General features: G+C 38.8%; 2 protein-coding genes and 1 long non-coding RNA gene across 8 annotated transcripts in view; 1 reads left to right on the forward strand and 2 right to left on the reverse strand.

Annotated features, from left to right (window-relative positions):
* Positions 1-18192, reverse strand: part of agbl1 (AGBL carboxypeptidase 1) — a 206172-nt gene extending 187980 nt beyond the window's left edge. The window contains exon 1 of the mRNA XM_082160183.1: positions 17863-18192. Within this exon, the coding sequence (XP_082016309.1) occupies positions 17863-18043 (181 nt within the window). The 5' untranslated portion in view covers positions 18044-18192. The remainder of the gene's footprint in view (positions 1-17862) is intronic.
* A 143-nt stretch (positions 18193-18335) lies between these two features.
* Positions 18336-23294, reverse strand: part of akap13 (A-kinase anchoring protein 13) — a 95075-nt gene continuing 90116 nt past the window's right edge. For all 6 annotated transcript variants that reach the window (XM_082160182.1, XM_082160179.1, XM_082160181.1 and 3 more), the window contains 2 exons: positions 22345-22657; positions 18336-20920 (listed from right to left, as the gene is read on the reverse strand). In XM_082160182.1, coding sequence (XP_082016308.1) covers positions 20862-20920; positions 22345-22657 — 372 coding nt within the window. In that variant the 3' untranslated portion in view covers positions 18336-20861. The remainder of the gene's footprint in view (positions 20921-22344; positions 22658-23294) is intronic.
* LOC309490908 lies at positions 22665-23255 on the forward strand. Its single transcript, XR_014202872.1, has 2 exons — positions 22665-22834; positions 22944-23255. It is a non-coding gene; the product is annotated as an uncharacterized lncRNA (long non-coding RNA).

The following is a 23294-nucleotide window of genomic DNA, read 5'->3' on the forward strand; positions in this document are numbered from 1 at the left end:
CCACTTTTTCTAATATTTTAGACATAAATGGAAGATTTGAAATGGGTCTATAATTTGCTAGATTATTATGATCTAATTGCGGTTTCTTAATGAGAGGTTTTATAACTGCCAGTTTAAATGTTCTTGGAACATGACCTAGAGATAAAGACGAGTTAATAATATTGAGGAGAGGCTCTTCCACTACAGGTAACACTTCTTTCAGTAGTTTAGTTGGTATAGGATCTAATAAACATGTTGTTGTTTTAGATGAAGTGATAAGTTTATTTAACTCTTTTTGTTCTATAGTTGTAAAGCACTGTAATTGTTCTTGCGGGGTGATAATTGAAGCTGAATTATAAGGCGCGATTGAAGATTGAACGTTTACAATTGTGGTTCTGATGCTTTCTATTTTCTCAGTGAAGAAGTTCATGAAATCATTACTACTGAACTGTAACGGGATATTTTGTTCGGGTGACGTCTGTTTATTTGTTAGTTTAGCCACGGTGTTAAATAAAAACCTTGGATTATTTTGGTTGTTTTCTATTAGTTTGCGGAGGTGCTCAGCCCTGGCCGCTTTTAGGGCCTTTTTATAAGGTGACATACTGTCTTTCCACGCGATTCTAAAGACCTCTAAATTAGTTTGTTTCCATTTACGCTCTAAAATTGAGTATCGTGATATGTATCGAATCGTGACATGAGGGAATCGTTACAACCTTACATTTTAATGTATGTATAACAAAATTATTCCTGTAATCAGCATATTAGAATGATTTCTGAAGGATCATGTGATATTGATGTCTGGAAGCATGGCTACAGAAAAATTCAACCATCACAAGAATAAATTACATTTAAAAAATACTAAGAAAACAGTATTTTTTACTGTATTTTTTATCAAATAAATAAAAGGCTTGGTAAGCATAATTTTCCAAACATTATTCCAAACTTTTAACTAGTAATATGCATTTGTAACTTCAACTTTGAACCTCTGGAGTAACTGTGGTCACCTGGGAAGCGCCGTTGGGTGAGATCGAAATCTGAGGGTCTCCAAACCCTGTCCTGGAGGGCCGCTGTCCTGCAGAGTTTAGCTCCAGCTTGCCTCGTCACACCTGCCTGAAGTTTCCTGTATGCCCAGGGAGAACTCGATTAGCTGGTTCAGGTGTGGTTAATAAGGATTGGAGCTGAACTTTGCAGGACAGTGGCAAACCGGGAGCAGGATTGGACACCCCTGCTGTAGGCCATTACCAATCATGGTCTAATTTGTAAATTAAGGCTACCCGACCAAAGCAAAGAGACAGATCTGAAAACAAATCCCAACGAGTCAGCAATCCCTAATGTAATTCAAATGGACCTAAGGAGATTTGGCTGATTCGTGCCTCAACTGAGTCGTCACAGAATCAGAGATCCATGCTGATGTTTGCTGCATTATGACTCATCTGCAGAGCCCTGAGCCAATGATGCAGCTATCAGGACGGCCTCCCTCGAGGGCCTGGATCCGTATCGCAGATTCGTCTCATTACAGGGGTACTGATCCAGGATCGGGCTCTTCGCCCTGCCCAGACTGATTTGCATCATTTTAATGCAGGAGGTGAAACCGACCCTGAAACAGCTTGTGTTACGCAGACGGCTGGGGTTCAGGCTGACCTCACAGCGTCCAGTCTGCACCGACGGGTCACCTTCCTGTCACTTAATGACAATGAGCAAAATCACACCTGGTAACAGACTCTGCACACATTCATTACAATAAAAGAATAAATAAAGAATAATAAAAATAACAATTAAGATACAGTATTAAAGGAACTGTTCTTTCAAAATGAAAATTACCATAATTTACTGACCCTTATGACATTCAGATCCAGTATGACTATTTCAAAAGCAGAAAAAGGAAAGTCAAACCAGTTTGGAAAAACATGAAAAACACTCGGAGAGGTCTGAAATTGACTTCCATGGTACATGTACTGCTTCAAAGAGGTCTTTGCTTTATAGTTGCAGTTTTCCGCTGTCTTCTGCACATTACAGACTTGCCCATGTTTGATGTCTGAGTGTATGTGCATGTCTCCAAATATTATTTTTCTGATCAATGAATTTCTAAGACCGCATTATATGGATCACATGAATGTTCAAAAGTTTGTTCAGTAAGATTTTGTTTTTGGAAGAAGTCTCTTACGCTTACCAAGGCTGCATTTATTTGATCAAAAATACAGTAAAAACATTAATATTACAATTTAAAATAACTTTTGATACATTTTAATACACAAGACAACCAAACTCAAATAAGGCCCACACATTTGTATTTATGTTGCTCCTGGACTGATGGTCACCCTCATGTTAGCGATCCGGCTGACTGCTCCTGCATGATGTAACATGGCTAATGAGGTGTATCATGTGAATGGCTGGAAGGCCATCTCATCCACCATTGACCCGCTTATTGGTTTTCAAAGACTGCAGGCACAAACAGATCAGTGGCGTATTGGCAAATGAGACGAGAGTATATGTGACTGATCAATGAAGCGCTGATCCCCACGCTCGCTCCCCAACCAGAAACATTCCTGGTTATAAGCAGCATTTGCTACGATCATTAAGCACTAGCAGACGCCCGTGGCATGCGGCTAATAATAGGATACATCACACTTGTTCTTTTGTCTGTGATTTGCTTCTGCATGACTCAACTACAGTGAAGGACATTCCAGTGTTGAATCTCGCTGAACAGACATCTTAGTTTCCCTCTTCCTCTGATGCCTGGATTTTCAGACGATATCGGATCCCGACTGATCATTAGCTACAGAAATAATGACTAGCACAGTCTACAATGCATAAAAACCTTCTAAAATAGCATAATCAAGGTACAATAATGCCAGACATTTCTGTTGGTTTCTTTTCCTTGTAATTGGGTATACAAATTCTGCAGGGTTCTATACTGGGATCGTTTTTATTTTCCCTTTATATGCTCCCTCTAGGTTCTATTTTGAGAAATTTGGGATTCAGTATCATTTGTATACGGATGATTCTCAAATTGATTTACCATTTATTTTATTTACCAGTTGAAACATGAGCATAAATGTGTCATTCAGTCCCTGCATGCATGTTTGACTGAGGTTAAGGTGTTGGCTGGTGAATAACTTTCTCCAATTAAATGAGGAAAAGACCGAGATGATTTTATTTGGAAATAAGGGGCGTGTGGAGGATGACTGCCTGGGGTTGTTTCCGGGGAAAAAAACGTGAGAAACCTTGGTGTCATTTTTGACTCTGAGCTTAAATTTGACCGGAAAATCAATGCTGTTGTTCAGAATAGTTTTTTCCATCTTAGATCAATATCTAAATTGAAGTCTATCCTCTCTTTTGAAGATATGGAGAAGGTTGTTCATGCCTTTGTGTCATCCCGTTTGGACTACTGTAATGTGTTGAATCTGGGAATGAGTCAGGTCTCTCTCTCATTTGCATCTTGTTCAGAACTCAGCTGCCAGACTTTTAACGGGTACTAAGAAGAGAGAGCATATTACTCCTGTGTTAATCAAACTACAGTGGTTACCCATACGATACAGAATTCATTACAAAGCGTTGTTGTATGTTTTTAAGGCTGTGCATGGTGTACATGGCCTACAATTGGCCTGATCAATTGCTCCCATGGTTCCGAGATCTCATTTAAAATGTAAAGGTGATCGGGCATTGTCTGTTGCAGCTCCTATAGGCTCTGGAATGACCTTCCTCTGTCTGTAAAATCTTCTCCTTCATTGGGTGTTTTTCAGAGTGCGCTTAAAACGTATTTGTTTTCTTTAGCATTTGAAAATGCTTTGTAAGCTGTGTATGTCATATATTTGCATTGTTTTTATATTTTTGTTTTTTATTTTCTCTTTTATATTTTTCTGTACAGCACTTTGGTTCCACTTGTGGTGTTGAAAGTGCTCTATAAATAAAGTTGAGTTGAGTTGAAAAATAAATAAAATAATAATAGTAATAATAAACAGCATTAAGCATGTGTCAGCAATTTTGTTGTCAATGCAATTCCATTAATTACAAAAATAAAGTGAAAGGCTAAATATTACATATTCAGTATTAACAATTAAACATTACTTGACACTTTTAATGAATTTGGAAATTATCTCAAAAGGATCATTTCCAAAAGTACAGCCATGTTAACATAAAAAACTGAATAGTTAAAAAAAAAAAAAAACCTGTTGTTACGGAGACTGGGAGAGTTACCCATAAGGCCTTGCACCAAGCAATCAAAAGCCTATTCATGTACTTTCAAGCTTATTCAGTGACAGATTGACTGACTAAATTTTTTTATATATAAATAAGTAAATAAAGTAATGGATAATGATCAATAAGAATAAAATATAAAATAGTAAATTGTAATATAAATAAAAATGAATTATTTATTTATACTTTTTCTTCATTTAAGTAAATAAAATGACCGCAAATAAATAAAAATAAGTAAATAAATGAAATGGATAAATAAAATAAATAAACATTAAATAAATTAAATGGATAAATATAAATGAAATAATTAAAAGTAACAAACAATTATCAATTATAAATATATTATAAAACAGCAAATAAATATAAATAAAGTGAATAAATGTTTTATTTTTTATAGTACATTTTTAAGTATTTTTTAAATAAATAGAAAATAAATTCAGTGGACAAATATAAATAAGTAAATAATTACAAAGAAAGAAAGAAAGAAAGAAAGAAAGAAAGAAAGAAAGAAAGAAAGAAAGAAAGAAAGAAAGAAAGAAAGAAAGAAAGAAAGAATGAAAGAATGAAAGAAAGAATGAAAGAAAGAAGCAAGCAAGCAAGCAAACAAAAACAAGATAGATAGATAGATAGATAGATAGATAGATAGATAGATAGATAGATAGATAGATAGATAGATAGATAGATAGATAGATAGATAGATAGATCTTGTCACACATAGCCAGTGGTTATCAGTTGCAGAAGGCTAATGAACTCTGCATCCCAAAAGTGCAAGCTTCCCACTGAGCTAAATCATTCATTTGACTCCTTATACATGAAGGTCGGCAAGATTGAAGTCTTTTCCCCCCTTCCTTTTCTTTCATTTTTTGAAGCCGTCAGCATGATAGCCAGCAGCACAGAAACATGACGTGTCAGACTGTGAAAGTCCTCGGTCACACTTCAGCAGTTACTGTAGCAGAATAACCCTTCCCGCTTCAATCTCCTCCCCGTCACCTCCTTTCTCCGGATAATGGGGAACAAGAGGGAACACTGCAGACATGCAGTATGAAAGAACATTCAAATTTGTCAATCAGTTGGCCGTGTAAAACATTCAGAACAAAGTGCAATACATAAACCACATCGAAAATTTGAATAGTAGTAGTTTCAGCCCTGCCGACGGGCTCTCAAAACCCAGTGGACCACATCACGGGCCGAGTGCTTCTGCAAGAGCAAGGGTGTTCTGTACTGGAAGCCACTAAAGAGACGCCAACAAATCCAGTGCAAAGACAAAAGCAGAGCTGACATGAAAAGACGAACCTCGTCACAGACACTGCACCATTGTTTGCTTTGTGGAAAGAGCTCGCAAGAATGAACTATCATCCTAATTAGTCACACACTATTAGCTAGCTTAATTACCCTGAGCCCTGAAGCCACAAGCCTCTCTGGCACGAGAAATCTCTCCGTTTCATTGTGGGTTGCGGGGAAAGTGGGCGTCTCTGATCTCACTTTGATGAGGTCGACAGGCCAGATGCAGCTGGCATGCTTGAGTTTTAAATGTGATCTCCTCCAAGTTTGTCTATTTGGACCTAATTAACGAAACTGCCAATGGCAGCAATTTGTTAGGCGCCTCGTTCACATTTAGAGTAACATGATGTGCTAGATTGTGATCAGGAGACAGGGAGATTGTGCAACTGCGAGGTAAGGTCTCTCCGGGAAAACGTTTCTGTGGCCTCAGATGGACATTATCTGGGTTTTAATCTCATTATCTCGGTGGTTCTCCAAGCCAAACATTCAAAACGTTGCAGTGCTGGGGGTCTTCCATTAGCAGAATTGAAAACCACATAATGCATGCAGTGGATTGCTTTCATAGTACATGCAATATATCAAGTTAAGAAAAAGTTGATTGAATTGTCATGCATAAAGTAGACCTTGATACTAAAATCAAACATTACAACAAATATATATTTTTTTAAATATATAAAAATATATAAAACAGGGCCATGTTGAAATATGAAAAATTTGGAAATTCAAAACTTAAATGGATTTAAAAAAAAAAAAAAAAAAACTAAATTCCTTAAGTCAAAAAACATTTTTGTTAAATATAATATTATTTTGAATCATGCAATTAATAATAATTAAAATAAATGTTAATTTTAATTTAATAAATTTTTTTTAAAATAATTATCATAGTATACAAATATTTATGATATATTAAAATAAATATTGCAGGTGGTATTTACGTTATTTTATATAAATTAATTTATATTTAATTTATGTATTTATTACAATTATAGAAGTATAAATATAGTGTGTGTGAGTGTGTGTGTGTGTGTGTGAGTGTGTGAGTGTGTGTGTGTGTGTGTGTGTGTGTGTGTGTGTGTGTGTGTGTGTGTGTGTGTGTGTGTGTGTGTGTGTGTGTGTGTGTGTGTGTGTGTGTGTGTGTGTGTGTGTGTGCAAAATAAAATTCACTTACTAACAAATATGAAAATGTCCTTCATGTGCCAGTGGAATATATATATTTTTATTATTCTTTTTAATGCAACCAAATGATTGCAAAGGGAAGAAAATGGGTTCGTTTCCCTGAGGCAACATTATCCAATAATGGAGGGATATAGGTAATAATAACTGGACAACCTGCATATAAACAAACTACAGTCAGCAAGCCTTCCAGTCTTAAAAATAAAGGTTCTTATTGGCATCTACAGTTCAATTAAGAACTTTTACCTTTCCAAATGCACAGACATTTCTTTATAAGATTATTCAAATTTACACTAAGAAGCAAAATGGTTCTTTTAAGAACAGTTCACTAAAAGTTCTTTGGCAAACCAAAAAATGGTTCTTCTACGGCTTCGCTGTGAAAACCCCCCTCTTTTGGAATCTTTATTTTTAAGAGTGTTTGGTAGAGCACATCTGAAAATCTATAAACAAAGTCAAAACAGAACATGCTTTTTGCAAAGAGTCTATAAATGCATGGATTCCAAAGCACTTAAAATGCTCTAAAAGCCTTTCTTTAGCTAAAGCCAGGCAGAAGAGGTCCATTTCAAGTGGAAGGTATTAAAAACATGAAGTGCTATTTTCAGACAGCACTGTACGAAACAGCGGCCGTCCCGGAGCTAAGCTGCCTCAGAGCTGCTGGAATCTGCAATCCCTCTGGCCCCGAGTCAAAACACTCCATATCCTTTAAAGTTCAACATAATTAACATTTAACACTGCTTATGCGCATGAATAATCTTCTGAAGAATTCATGCTTGAGTTTAAGAAATCCTTTAGCACTTTCCACACCGCATTACAGAGCGTGCAGTCCGTCTTGGGCCGGCTCCCGCGGGGAATAGCACCTGTCACAAGACAAGCTGTACTCTTCAGGGTCTACAGGGGCAGCCAGGCAGAGCTAAGCCCAGGCGTGAGCTCGCGCTTCGAGTCATCATCTTCACCTTTCCTTTCTCTCGTGTCTCTGAAGGTTACGTTTCTATGCATATCATTTCCTGTGAAGCCTTTGGAAAAAGCTCTCTGTCCCAAAAAAGGGCCTCTGAAGAATTAACGGTCGGAGAAAGATCTACAACAAGAGTTTGAGCTTGGACGTTACCCCCTCTCATTCCTGTCCCCTATATAAATTAGCATTTGAAAGAACTTGTAGAGGCGTATTCTGCGGAAGGAAAGGGGAAGACAGAAAATGGCTATGGTGAAGTGCAGAGTTTCCCCTCACAGTCAAACCATTATTCGTCTACTAGCTTTGAGGATCTCCTAAAAGAGGTCTTTGTCGAGTCCAAATCCATAGGTATTTCTCTCCTCTAATGGATCCCCATTACGACATTCTCTGCATTGCAGAACCGGTCATTAAATCTTCAGACTTTGCAAAGTCTTGCTCTTTTAAACTCTTCAGATCGCAAAATTCAGTACATTATAGGTATTCCTCTCACACCTCCAAGTTTCAACAACTACCTCTTTTTCTCACCACCTTTTCTGGCCACTCTTCCCATCCCATTTCTCACTATGGGGTGGTATTTGCCAAGCAGCTGTCAGCGAGAAGATTCCCAGCTCACAGACATCAGATATTGGATATCAACAGCCTTGTAACCAGGGAGCCTTGCCCAACAGGAAGCACTTACTGTAAATCACGCCTATAGCAAAACATTTCAGATTCTTCATTTTTAAAAGCTTGTTAAAGCTAAAGCATGAACGTTTTGGCTTTAATATTTGTATTGTGTGGTAACCGTTTTATAAAAGCAATGAAGTATTTATTATTGGTAATAAGGTATAAGCTTATTGCTTACATAAATGATTCTGAGTCGGATCTATTAAGACTCTGGGGTCGGCGATCACTTGCATTTTTTCCCCAATAATGGCAAAAAGAACTTAAAATACTCTATCAATTTTTGTCTTACAGAAACAAGTAATACATCACAAAAGGGTCAACTTTTATTTGCGAACAATCATAATAACAACAAATCTTTTTGCTTTTGTAAAATAAAGAAAACAAAACAGGGTGTAGGCTACTTTCTGCCGTCTCAGTCTCAGTGAACTGAAACGCGTCACAAAAATGAACCGAAACTCAGCGTAAATTTGCCACAAAGACATGAGAGATGTATTGGCCAACAATTAAAGCTATTATTATCGCTATCGGTGAAAAACAGCCAATGATCAATACCGATTATAGCCTGTCAATCAAAAGGGTGCGGAAAAACTGAAGACTGAAATTCATACTGTGTGTGAAGAAAATCTCTCTTGTGTTGAATTTAGGGCAAGTTAACGCAACAATAACCCTTTAACAGTTAAAAAAAAGCGACATTAATGCAGGCTTTATTTGGCCCTATGAATCACCCGTTAGCCAGGATTGCCAGATCTGCGGTTTTTCCCTACATCAAACATTATTTGTAGCGCCTCCCGTCCAATAATCGCAAACAGCTTTGTGCTACTTCTGATAAGAAACAAAGTCTCAGCTTTCAAATTCTGAACATTTTATCACGAAATTTAAACGATAAATGGCAATTTGACCCTCTTAAATGTGACGTGACAGATCGCTGTAGCGCCTCAGTTCAAGCAGCAGCGCGAGTCTTTTCTTAAAGGAACCGTATGTAAGATTGTGGCCAAAACTGGTACTGCAATCACTTTCAAGAGCGGTGTATCCCCTCCCCCTCCCCTCTGACTCGAGGTTGCCAGTTAGGCTGCAGGATCCAGCAGGAACGTCGGCTGCTACAAGGAGCTTCCAATGGCAAGTGACGAGTCCTACACAGTAAGTTTTTTTCCGGACTTTGTCACGACGTATTTCAGATTCATAACGAGGTCTTTTAGGTTTCGTAATGCTAGAAAAAATTTTATCCGACACGTTTGTAGCTGCAGCTGTGGTAACTAGAGCAGAGCTGGCAACCCGGATGCCGAAACACTACTGACTTCGTGATTGGTAGATAGGTGGAGGGTGGAGCATCAGGCCAAAACACAATATGACAACATCAACATCAGTTGAGGGCTGCAACTTCACTTTTAAATGACAATATCCTGGCCAGACTACTGTTGTCAGTGATATAAGTATTTGAAATGAACATGATTTCTTAATGTCTAGTGACATATCAGGGCCATTTTATGATTAATTGAAATACATTTCTTTACCGCTTTGAACGTTTTTTATTTTTGCAAAGGCTTGCATCGCAGGAGATTCACACAGGAAGTGGGTTAAATAAATTCAATCCATACAGTTCCTTTAAACCTTAATACAAATTATCTAGAAAAACCTGCATGAATATCTGAAGGTATGTTTAAAGATACAGTACAACTTACCAAAAATACGTATCATGACTCGTGTAATCACTCAATCTGTGTTTCAATTGCAGAAAATCGTCAATAAAACCGCTTGTGAACCATATTAATGTTGCATTTACCTCAGGAAAGTTAACCAGTGTTCACAGTTCATTAGTTAGCTATAAAAACACTAGAGAAGAGCTTATTTACTGTTAATTATATATTTATGTTTGAATATAAAATAATATTCTGAATAACTGGCTATCAGTATCGGCGGAGAAATGTAGTATCGGTGCATCTCTAGTGTTTACAATAATAGTTCACAAAGATGAGTTACTGGTTTGAATCACTCTGAAACACTGCCCTCTACAGCATTATAGCAGACAGATTTTTAATATACAAGCAAAATGGACATCATAACTAACCTAACCCTAACATAAATATATGCAAACTAATCAGAATTACAATCGTTCAAGGCTTTTATACCCCTGCATACCATCATAGACTGCAGGAATGCAGATGAAGTCCTCTACTCTCGCCTCGAGACTGGGTCACTGCATTCTTCCCCAGTATTAACAGCAGAGCAGACTCGCCGTTTGATCCTTTGTGACGGGGCCGACGGTCCAATTGAAATTTCCTGCTTGCTGACTAGACGAGCCGAGCTCTGTGTGGCTGTTCCAGCGAGGACACAATCATCCTGACACTAATGGAACAGCCCAGCGCATACAATCACCGCACAGAAGCTTCTCAAAGAAACCAGGACGGCCCGCCAAACACCCCCCCATCACCCAAGCTCTAATCTCCCTCAAAACAGGCACATTAAAAGAGAGCATCTGACAGCCATAATAGAGAGAGGGGGTCAGTGAACAATACTGCCCCATCCGCTGCATGTCTTACCATTGGGTCTTACTGTGGCCCTGACTGAGAGAAGAATTATAGTGCCTTCCTTTCCTGTTAGAGGAGAGAGAGGTTCCTCGTCTCTCATCAATTCACCCTTTTTTTCTCACTAGTTTTTGGCTCTGTGCTGGGAAAGCCAGTCTAGATGGGTCAAATGGCTCGTCACTCTGACGAGTGTTGTGATATTCTCAGTCAGCTTTAAATAGAAAGGAATAATACATCTTGTTATAAAGAACCACAGAATAAGTCATCGAGGAATTTTCCAAAGCTGTGTAAAGCATTTACAGGGGGAAATGTGTGATTTAAATTGTGTAAAGTCATCATGAAATGGAAGTTGCGATAGTCTTTTCTTCCCTATTGTGAAGCATATCCGAGTGAAACGGCGTCACGGACAAGAAAAAAAAGTAGGGTGAGACCTATTTTGTCCATGGGGAATTGATTGGATGGTTGTGGTTTGCTATTGGTGGATCTCATGTGAGTGACAGGTTGCCCCGCCCTCACGCCAGTAAACACATCATCAGAGAGGAGAAGTCGCTGCAAGAGGGAGGGGGAAGTTATTTTGATTAAAAAAGGGCACATGAATTTAAAATTATGTGCACGAATAAATCACTTAAAAAAATGCAAATATTTTATTAAAAAACAAAATAAGAAATGGCCCTTTTGATTTCATGGTGATTTTAAAGTAGTGTGAATCTATTAAACATTATTTAATAGGCCTATATGAAATGCTGATTTTGTGCATTTTTACAGATTTTCAGCATTTTGCCTTTTTAACATGCTGTGGACAAGTTACAAAAAACTGATGAATGCACTAAATTTTGCCATTTTGAGATTTTCAGCATTGACCAATTACAGTGTCTGCGTAGCTGAAGTGCTCTACAATCTACCACCAGTCATCAATAGATAATGAACAATTAGTTTATGTTTTTAGTGATTTGCACTAAATTAAGTACAATTTATCAGTATCTGCCATTGAAAAGCCAATATTGGTCAGCAAATAGTTAATTTATTTTTGCTTTGGAAAAAAAATAATGTTTTAAATTGCCAATGAATGATATAATAATAAATAATAATGAACAGAAATGTTTTGGCTATACAAAATTATAAAAATGTTGTATATTTAAAAAAAAATATTTTAGAAAAAAATGTATTTACTGTCACCCAAACACCACAGGCATGCAGTAGGTCAACATACAACAGATATTTAAACATTACCTACTGTCCCATTACCCTTAATTGACCTTTTTAAAAAAAGCAAGATAAATGTATAAAAGATTGATGAATTTCTTTGTTCTTGTCTGTCCTCCTCCAAGAACAATGACTGTGAATTGAGTGAAGAACTGCAACAAAAGCTGACAGCGAGGCATAGCAGAGGCTTCCTGATTTAAGGTAGCAGGTGAAATATGATTACAGCTGATGAGAGCCAATGGGCGTCAGGAAACCCAAACTCTGCAGTCTCATCAGGACCGCTGGCTGGGGGAGGGGCGACACATCCTTCCTCACTGCAGCACCACAGACAATATCAGAGAGATAGACAGCAGGAGAAAGATAAACGGAACCCAGAGCGAAGGATCACGCTGATTTACGAGACGGCACGGGATGGTGGTTTTACGAGGCCTGTCCAGCTACGAATCTCATCGTAAAACAAAGCGATCGGACAGCCATTTATTAAAAAAACAGACAGTCTTGAGTTGATCAAACACAGTGACTTGGGTTGGTTGATTGGTGCTTAAAAGACAAAGTATATTAAGAAAAATTAAAACAATTAATACAAGTTTAATTATTAAAAAAAAGGAAAAATTACTTGCATTTTGTTGTTTAATTTTTCACAATTAAGTGAGGCCTAGATGATAGCAAAGAGATTTATCATCATCATCATCATCATCATCTTCCGCTTATCCGGGGCTGGGTCGCGGGGGCAGCAGTCTAAGCAGAGACTCCCAGACTTCCTTCTCCCTAGACACTTCCTCAAGCTCTTCCGGGGGAATACCGAGGCATTCCCAGGTCAGCCAGGAGACAATCCCCCCAGCGTGTCCTAGGTCTTCCCCGGGGTCTCCTCCCGGTGGGACGCACCCGGAACACCTTCCCGGGAAGGCGTCCTGGAGGCATCCGGAACAGATGCCCGAGCCACCTCAGCTGGCTCCTCTCAATGTGGAGGAGTAGCGGCTCTACTCTGAGCTCCTCCCGAGTGACCGAGCTCCTCACCCTATCTCTAAGGGAGCGCCAAGCAACCCTGCGGAGAAAGCTCATTTCGGCCACCTGTATCCGGGATCTTGTCCTTCCGGTCATAACCCACAGCTCATGACCATAGGTGAGAGTAGGAACGTAGATCGACCTGTAAATCGAGAGCTTCGCCTTGCAGCTCATCTCCTTCTTCACCATGACAGACCGGTACATCGACCACATTACTGCAGAAGCTGCACCGATCTGTCTGTCGATCTCCCGTTCCAGCCTTCCCTCACTCATGACCAAGACCCCAAGATACTTGAACTCCTCCAGTTGAGAGAGGAACTCTCCACATCCCTGAAGCGAGCAAGCCCCCCTTTTCTGACTGAGAACCATGGCCTCGACTTGAATGTGCTGATTCTCATCCCAGCCGCTTCACACTCGGTTGCAAACTGTTCCAGTGCACGCTGAAGGTCCTGGTCTGATGAGGCCAACACGACAACATCATCCGCAAAAGTCCATAAAAATTATGAACAGAACCGGAGACAAAGGGCAGCCCTGCCGGAGTCCAACATGCACCGGGAACAAGTCTGACTTACTGCCGGCAATGCGAACCAAGCTCCTGCTCCGGTCGTACAGGGACCGGACAGCCCTTAACAGAGGGCCCCGGACCCCATACTCCAACAGCACCCTCCACAGGATGCCGCGACGGACACAGTCAAATGCCTTCTCCAAATCCACATAGCACAAGTGGATTGGTTGGGCAAACTCCCATGAACCCTCCAGCACCCTGGAGAGAGTATAGAACTGGTCCAGTGTTCCATGACTGGCACGAAAACCACACTGTTCCTCCTGAATCTGGAGTTCGACTATCAGCCGAATTCTCCTCTCCAGTACCCTGGAATAGACTTTCCCGGGGAGGCTGAGAAGTGTGATCCCCTGTAGTTGGAACACACCCTCCGGTCCCCTTTCTTGAAAAGAGGGACCACCACCCCCGGTCTGCCAGTCCAGAGGTACTGTCCCCATCCGCCACATGATGCTGCAGAGGCATGTCAGCCAAGACATCCCCACAACATCCAGAGACTTGAGGTACTCAGGGCGGATCTCATCCACCCCCCGTGCCTTGCCTCCGAGGAGCTTCTTAACTACCTCTGTGACTTCAGCTTGGGTGATGGACGAGTCCCCCTCTGAGCCCTCTGCTTCCTCAATGGAAGACTGTTTACAGTGGAGGTGGGTAGATGTTGACCTCAACTGGGGATATCGTCGGACGGTGGAAGGAATACTTTGAGGATCTGCTCAATCCAACCAACAAAGAGATTTATATTATATTATATATTAAATAAGTATTTATATTCAAATTATGGCAAATTACGAGAAACCAATATTTATTTCATGGTATAGATAATTGATAAATGGTCAGTGTTAAAATACCATTTTGGGGCCGTTTACACAACACCTTTTTTAACTAACAGAAAACCTTTTTTAGTTTTTTTGGCTGTTCATTTACACAACAATGCCATTTTGGGGGCCTGAAAATTCAAACTTTTGAAAACGGTTTTCAAAGTGCAAGTTTTTGAAAACTATACCGTTATCGTTTTCCGTGTAAACTACAAAAACGCAAATTTGTGAAAACGGTGACATCATGCGCATGGTTATTACGTGTTCATTACGTCGTAATGTTTCTTGAATAATACAAGTAGGCATGAAAAATACAACGTTTTTAGTTGTTTTTGCAGATTCGTATGAACAGGGATCGTTTTGACGTCTGTACACGAATAACGCAAAAGAAAAACTTTTTTGTTTTTTAATACATCGTTGTCATGTAAACGCACCCAAAAATGAAAACACCAAAAACTTAACACATTTATGAGTTAGGCTACAATAAAAAAAAAAGGTTTTTTTAACAATTAAAGGTACAATATGTAAGAATTTTGCATTAAAATATCCCAAAATCTCAAGGCCAGTGTTATATATTTTGTTAAGTTGATTACTTACAATATCCCAAATGTTTCCAACTATTTTTAAATCGTGAGAAAATTGCGATTTTAACCAAGGAAACGGGCCGTTAGAGCAGGGGGGAGCTGGGAGTCGCCAGTCAATTGCGTCATATCCGCGTTACCCTCGGTTTCCGCTCGTACTGCGTGGAGTCCTGGACAAATGCGGAAGTTGTAGTTGTAGCGTCTATCAAGCTACAAACTTTAGCTTGTTTCTTGCAGTCGTTAGGGGACACAATTATTCTTTGCAGCTGGTTCTGTCGACAAAGCATGCTTAATTTTATATTTTCCAAATGTAGCATTCGGTAATAGTTATGTTTATGTAAGGAAAGTATTATTGCTTTAGATTTGTGTTTAGTTTATTGACATTGTTTATCACGTCTGGTGTTTATGGCCATGTAAATAAACATAGCATGTGTTATACATAAAGATTAATCAGTATTTTGGCAAATGATGTGGGTATGTTCGAATGTACTTTTACAACAATTGTTTAGAACATGTAAAACTGCGCAGCGTTATCACAACAATGAATTCAACAAATACAGTAACATCTATGAAGTATTAAACCTTACTTTTCTTGAGGTTAATTCATTTTAATGAAATAAAAGTGTGATGAGGTTTAAGAGTCAGGAAGGAAGAAGACAGGGATCGGCGTGACTGGGACTCGTACTTTATTAAAATAAAGCAAAACAAACAAAAGCCGCGCACAACGCGCATTCACTGTGGCAACCGCGACGGCACAAAACAGTTCAAAAATGAAAGCTTGGATCCACCGGTTTTCTTCCTCTGCGTCCAATTTTCTCTCCAGTCTCTCTCTCGTTCCAGCGCGGCTTATAAGCGGTCTCTCCACGCCGATCACTGCAATAAGACACAGGTGCATTTGCACTTGACCTACTTGCTCGTCTCTTTTCTCTCCCATCACAGACCGCGCTGAACCACGCCCCCCTCGCCACAAAAAGCATGTCATTAAACGCAACATTTATGTAAGGGTTAATGCCCGACGAGGTGTCCATTATCAGGTATTAATGGACGACGGCGAGGCGTGAACCGTCCGACGCGCAGCGGAGGACGGTTGCCTCCGCCGAAGTCCATTAATACCTGACAATGGACACCTCGAAGGGCATTAACCCGCTTATACCATGGTCACTTACGAAAGAAAGAAATATTTAATCAATTAATAATACTTTAATGTGTTTTAGAGTAAAAATCGTGAGGGTTTTTATTTAAGTCGAGCGCACTATTTAATATCTCCCGTATACAGGCGTTGCCAAGCAACGTGGCCACAGCGACCCGACCGCAGCAGTTGATCAGTGAGTTTGAGCCAGCGCAATCATTTAGAACTGTCATGCAGTTCCTAGGTGTACATTATCACTTTTTAACGGACACCCTGCAGCCAATCAGAATCGAGTATTCACCCAGACCATGGTATAAAAAAATAGAACTTAGCCTCATCCATGAACATGATTTTTCGATTCCCGTCTGACTGATTTACATCCACGGTGGAGTTTAAAACGACAGTTCCCATCATTCCACGCTCCTTCACATCGTCATCAAGCTACGCCGTTGTTGTTGTTTGGAATGTAGCGCCCTCTAGCGGCAAAAATTCTTGCATATTGTACCTTTAAATGAGGACTAGATGATACCAAATATATCTATATCTAAATATAAAAAATAAGATAAATATTTAAACTAATTAAAATACTGATACATTTAAAAAACAAACATCTAATATAGGTTGATAACCAATATATCACGCATTCCTTCTCACATGTACCCTTGGATCTAATTTGAGAATTATATTAAATGATATGTTTCTTCACCAATAGTTAGACCAGACCATGATGAGTCAGACCATTAAACTTCTATATGATTTCAAGAACCACTATCTCAAGTGCTTTAAAAGTCACTAAGTAGATCTACAGAAATGTCCGTATTCTCACTTCCTTTCTCATTGAAATGCAGTCTTGAGTGGACTTAATGAAATGTACCATCGTTTTTCTTCCGGGTTTATTAAACTAAACTCTCTCTGGAGATTCTAGCTTCTGTCAGTAGAACCTGCCCTAATACAAAATGAGATATCACCAACCTCACAGGAAAACATAACTATTTTACGAGGTGGTGCTTTCATATGAATTCGTAAGATGTGAATTGTATGAAAATATAGATTTAAATGTATGAAGGTCCACCTCTAAACCTATAACTTCTACGGGGGGGCGGAAGCAGATGGTGTGAAAAAATACAAATGAGAATGTAGGAATTCATATGAATTAGCCACAAAGCCAACCTTATCCCAAGCAAACCAAACAACAATTTCATGAGTGCTGTTCTTCTAGGCGTATAAAAGGCCACAGTCCTGCACGTATCGGAAAACACCAGCAGCACAGAGCTATTGTTCTCCCTGACATACAACTGATATTTATACATGGACTGTCAGCGCACAACAAAGGCTCAGGTTTCTCGAGGTTGCATGTGGATCCATTGTTCTCTTTGCAAAGCTAGAGAAAGAGAGATGGAAAAGCAAAACCCAATCAACAGATAGACAAAATGGGGCAACAATGACGGATACTGAGGAGTCATTCACAAATACAAAACATTACATTACTGGGAGTTGACATTTATAAGAAAGGTCACAGTGCAGGAGACAAACTAGAAAAAGCTAAATAGACCAATGGGACACAGTTTTGAGCGTCTTTGCTGCTGTAAAACAACAAAAAAGCAATAATTCTCAAAAAAAAAAAAAAAAAAAGTGTATCACTAGCATAAGCCACCAAGACTTGGACTTTTAAATGGATAAAGATGAGAACATTCCTCTAAGGATGAATAAAATCACCTTGTAAACAAGCAGAAAAATGAACATCTTTAATCTGACAAGGAACAAGTCCTTTTCAGCTTAGCATTACCTTCAAGCACGGTTTCCTACCTTTGTGCTTGCCAAAAGAACAGGGTAGCTTGGCAACAGGAACAAAGGCAAAGTCAATGGAGTCCAAAGGGGAAAGATGCCATGGCCCCACTTCAAACTCATCCAGCCAACCTCGTGAGAGAGAAAAGAACACATTTAGGAGGCAACTGCTGAACCCAAAGCACGACAAAGACAAACGCATTCATGTTGGTGTCCGACGCTGAGAAACCTTGAGCTGGACCGGACAGGAGGAAGAGAAACTAGCAACAGGTGGTCCAATGAAGCATGTCTTCTGAACGAACACAGACGTACAGACATAGGCTACAAACAAATAGATAGACAGACAAATAGATAGCAGACAGATAGATGGAATTAACTACAGTTAAATAGATTTTATATGTAATGTAATATAATTATATATTATCTAATATATTAATAGGTATTCAATCCCATAGAGAACCCTCACCAGAGAAAAAAAAATAGACAAGCACACATACAAGTACAATAGTTATTTATTAAGATTCTTTTTAAATGTACATATTTCATGTCTCTAACACAGAGAATGCTGATAAATAAAGCTAGTTATAAAAAGCTTTAAAATCAAAGCACAAAAAAATCCATAATTAATACTTTTACCATTTTTTTTACATTACAGATATTTACAAAATGTGTGGTATTTTGCCCCCTTTTTACACAAAATTTGATAAGAAATGACGGTACCTCTTGGTAACCACGGACCTAATGAGGGTAGACGCCATGTTTAATTTTTCGTGAACACGAGGCTGTGAGGGATACATTTTTCTCAAAACATGATTCCTGGTTTTTTTTTTTTTTTTTTTACATCAGGTGTTTTTAAATTCATTTTATATACTGTCAGCTAAACAATGAACTTAATTTGTGAAAGATGAAAATTAAATATAGCGTCTACAAGATCCACTGCGTGAATCAGACGTAAGTTTGATTTGCACTAATGAGACGATTTGGATTGTTCTTTAGAGCGTTTCTAATGGCAACCAATATATCAAATCAGCGAAAACACTTCCGAGTAGCTAGTAGCCTAATGTGCTAGTAATAATTCATCTTGAATTATACGTTTCCCTGAAGGAGGATTTGGCGATGAAAAGGAACTGACAAATACTGCAGGGCTTATGGAATATGTAAGGCAAGTTAAAGAATATAATAATCAGCCTCGAGTATCCACACTCGCCAGTATTGCGCAGTTATCTGACAAAACAAGGCAAGGCGAAGGCGTTTGAGTCTGAAGTGTTGCTCACGCTTCAGGTGGGACAAAAGAAATGATAGAGGAACATCGCCATAGTGCCCTCTGTTGGTTAAGGCATTTCAATTCTCAGTTTAGCACCATAACAGCATGCAGAATGTCCGCCTCAGCAACTACATTTCCTTTGTGGGAATATGCTGACTGATCAAAAAAATCTCTCGGATGTATGAATTAAATCCCAAGAGGTCACTGGTATAACTGATCGATAAATGAATCATGAGACATTCATCACTAATGCATTATAGAGGCGTGTTAGGTAGAAGTTTAATGGAAAGAAGCTAAAAACAAGAGCAGAAAGCTTAAATTAACACTTTTATCTGCACAATTTCCCCTTTCTTAAAATATTTCCTTATGTTCAACAGAACGGTTAGCCTGGCCAGCAGGCGAAGGCTTTTTGACTGGCTAAAAAAATCTAGTGATTAGAGGGTACAAACCAGGCGTTTAATACACAAACACAATGTATTCATACTTTTACCACATTGGCCTTTCAAATCCAACATTTCTGGCTTGAAATTGAGCGTTGAACTGCATTTGTGATGCCTACTGGCTAATACAACTTTAATTTGTTAGCCTACATACTGTAAAGCTGATTCCCTCATCTTGTTTAATTCGTGTTTAATAACAGTAAAAGGAAAAAGAAAAAGAAAAATACTGCAGCTGAAAACACCCGCTCTTTTGGTAGCTTACGTGAAAGTTTGGTTGAACAAATTTACATGACATTCATATGGTACAGTAAAAGATTATCAAATAAAACCTCGCAGGTACAAAGGAGGCCGTTTACCAGTTAAGTGGAGCTGATCGATTGTCTCGTTTTAAAGCCAGCCATTTTTTTTCCCCACTTGACGTGCTTATAAAGTGCTAAGGATTAAAATTGCATTGAGGTTTACAAGAAAAAAAGAAAAAAAAGATCTGTGGGGTCTGTGAAGCCTTTAGTCACAACAAAACCGTCTTTTCAGTGAAACACATCTTCATTTTCTCCTTCAGTCATTTAGGGATGGAAACGTGATTAACAAAACCAATAAATTAAAACAAAAACAGCATTTCTTTACGGCAATACGCTCTTTTGCACTCATTTCTGGTGTGCTCACTAAAACATTTTCATATGCATCCCTTTTATTCATAAAAGGCATTTTGCGACCTTTTAAAAGAAGTAAAACCTTATGACTGTATTAAAAAGTCCAAGTCTGGTCCAAAAGACTTGTTTCGGCTTGTCAGCTGAAAGTATACATTAGTGAGGCACATAGTAACATGACGGGGGTGAAAGGAGGAGGATGGAAACATGTAGAAACTTAGTCACTGCATTGCAAACTGGCATTTGAGTTCACTCACTTTGATTATTAGTATCTTCATTAGTCAAATGTCCTTCGGAGAGCTTTCAAAGTTGACTTTTACAGTCGCTGAAAAGCCAGCTGTCTCCCAGCGTGACGCCACTCGCCGTTAGAAATCTTTTTAAATTTTCACAGGAAGTCCGTGTGTGGAAAAAGTGCCTTATCCGACATGCACTGTTCCCCGCTTGCGTTCATAGGTGAATGTGAGGGATGGAAGGCACTGTGCAGTACGCTGGCTGCTGAAAATCAGGTCACAGGAAATGATCAGTTTAAACTTCCTGTCCAGGCCTGACGCCCATCAAGACCACAGGTATGTGCTTCTTACTCTGGTTTACAAGTCCACAACCAGAGACCGGCAGCCCTGCATGGAGGCATTGTGGGATAGAGGAAGAGAAGATGAAGAGGGGGCCGAATCAGCAGAAAAAGATCTCTCCGTCCGGGGTCGTGCCTGGAACCACAGTGCTCGGAGAATCTGCAAAGAGACGAAAACTACTTCACTTTGGAGCACTTTGGACAACATGAAAATCGCATTTGCAACACATCGAACTTGCGTAATGTGTCAAGTGAAAAGCAATACTCAGTGGTGTAATTATAGTGTAGGGTGGGAGTTTATTTTATGGATTGTAAAAAGCTGATATATAAAGGAAAATGTTTGGTCAGCCGGTCATTATTGTGAACGGAACTGATTATATATTATCCTGTTTAAAGGGGTCATCGGATGCCCATTTTCCACAAGTTGGTATGATTCTTTAGGGTCTTCATGTAAAGTTTGTAATATACTTTGGTTATATGGAAATTTTTTGTTGTTTTGCACAACCAAAATTCCTCAATGGTTGTGCAAAACAACACCCTTTTTACCTCCTCAAAAACAGCTCTGTTCACAGTGACCCGTTTCGGTGCATGTAAAACAACATTATTATCATTAAATGATAATGAGCAACTGCTCACCCCACCCCTCTCTTCAATGGGGCGTGTCGACACAAGACACGTAAAGTGCTGCCTTGGCTGACAGTATACAAATAGTTGAGGGCGGAAATATGTTAATACGGGACAGTCCGTCGGTGGTCGTGGGCGGAGCATGAGCAATATGACATTATTGGTCCGAAAATCCAAACGGCTTGATTATCGAGAGTGTTTAGGCTTTTTGGTGATAAAAAAAAAAAAGACTGAATGGATTTTTTTCATTGTATGGTGGTTGTGTCCAAACACCATTTACCATTTATATGCAAACACCATATAAAAGTGAATTTTGCATCCCATGACCCCTTTAATTCACGATTTTGTGTCAAATAAATAATAGTATAATAATAATAATAATAATATAGAATAATAAAAACCAACAACCCCTTCCCTTCATTTTTTTTATATCAAATTAAACCTACAGTAACCAAGAACTTCACACTCAAAGAAAACCTATATAAAATGTATTATATTCAATAATATTAACACATAAATAAATGTAAAATAAAAAAAAATAAAAAAGGATAAAATTAAATAAATATTAAATAATCTTTAAAAAATGTAATCTATCTTATATTTCTAGAAATAAAAAGAATAAAAAATTAAATTAAAAATACATTTATTAAACAAAAAAACAACAACTAAATCTTCATACAAACAATGAATAAATAAACAAAATATTTGATAAAAATTATTGAAACTATTTTCAAATGTGAGAAGACACCACAGACTGGCAGGAGAGACATGCAACAAGAAAAGCAGAAATGGGTAACATTGACTTCCATGGTAGTTTTTTTTCCTACTATGGAAGTCACTGGGTTCCATCAACTGTCTGGTTACCGACATTCTTCAAAATATCTTCTTTTGAAAGAAAGAAACTCATCCAGGTTTGGAACAACATGAGGGTGAGTAAATTATGGATTTGTGTGACTCTACCTGCAGTCTGGCTCTGCTGCCCTTTTCCCTTCTTCTTTTTCTTGTCCTTCTTCTCCTTGGACTTGGCCAGCTGTAGCAGGCGGCCGGGGATCTGGCTCTGCGCCTCGCTGTTCTGGCCTTTCTGGCTTGAATTGGAAGAGAATGGATTGAGGTTCTTCCCTTTGCGTTTGGAGTCCATGCGGGACAGGAAGTCTCTGGCAGACGGGGAGGAGGAGAGCTCCACCTCTGAGGGGTCGCGGTCCAGTGAACCAGTGCTCTGGAACTTTGAGGAGTCCTCGGACGTGGTGGAGGGGGTCCGGTTCTTCCTCAGTGCCTGCAGATGATGATGATGCAGAACAATTTAAAAACGGTCTTTGGTAACAGGAAATTATTGTTTAAACCAGAACAAACAGAAGAAAACTACCTCTTTTTCGCCAAAGCGGAAGAAAAGTTACTCTGACTGATATTAGGTTTAAAATCATTTTGAGGTTTAAGGAAAAAGGAACTATATGTAAGATGAAGATGTTTTCAAATAATTACAGAACAGTTGTGTAATTTTGGGGCAGAATGGAAAAGATTAGTGATTTACTCAACGAATCAAGTGTACGGTACATTCACAGAATAGTGACTTACAAATGCATCCAACATATTTCCATTCAGATTATATAGAAAACTTAAACGCTGATGAATCCTTATAATTATAATGATTGGGGACTGAAGCTTCAAAAAGTATCATAAAATATCTGACTCAAAGGAATGATTCAAATATGAATATGAATAGTGAGATGAGTCGTGAACATGCTAAAGTAAGATACATGGCAGATTTTAAGCAAATGATGACTCTTAAAAAGCTATTGTATGACTTCAGAAGAATTGGAATATACACTAGCGTTCTAAAAAGTCAGTGAGATTTCTTTTTTCTTCTTCTTCTTTTTATTAAAGAAATAATACTTTTATTCCACAAGGATGCA

The sequence above is a fragment of the Leuciscus leuciscus genome (genome assembly GCF_965113295.1).
Source record: "Leuciscus leuciscus genome assembly, chromosome: 25".
Lineage (NCBI taxonomy): Eukaryota > Metazoa > Chordata > Actinopteri > Cypriniformes > Leuciscidae > Leuciscus > Leuciscus leuciscus.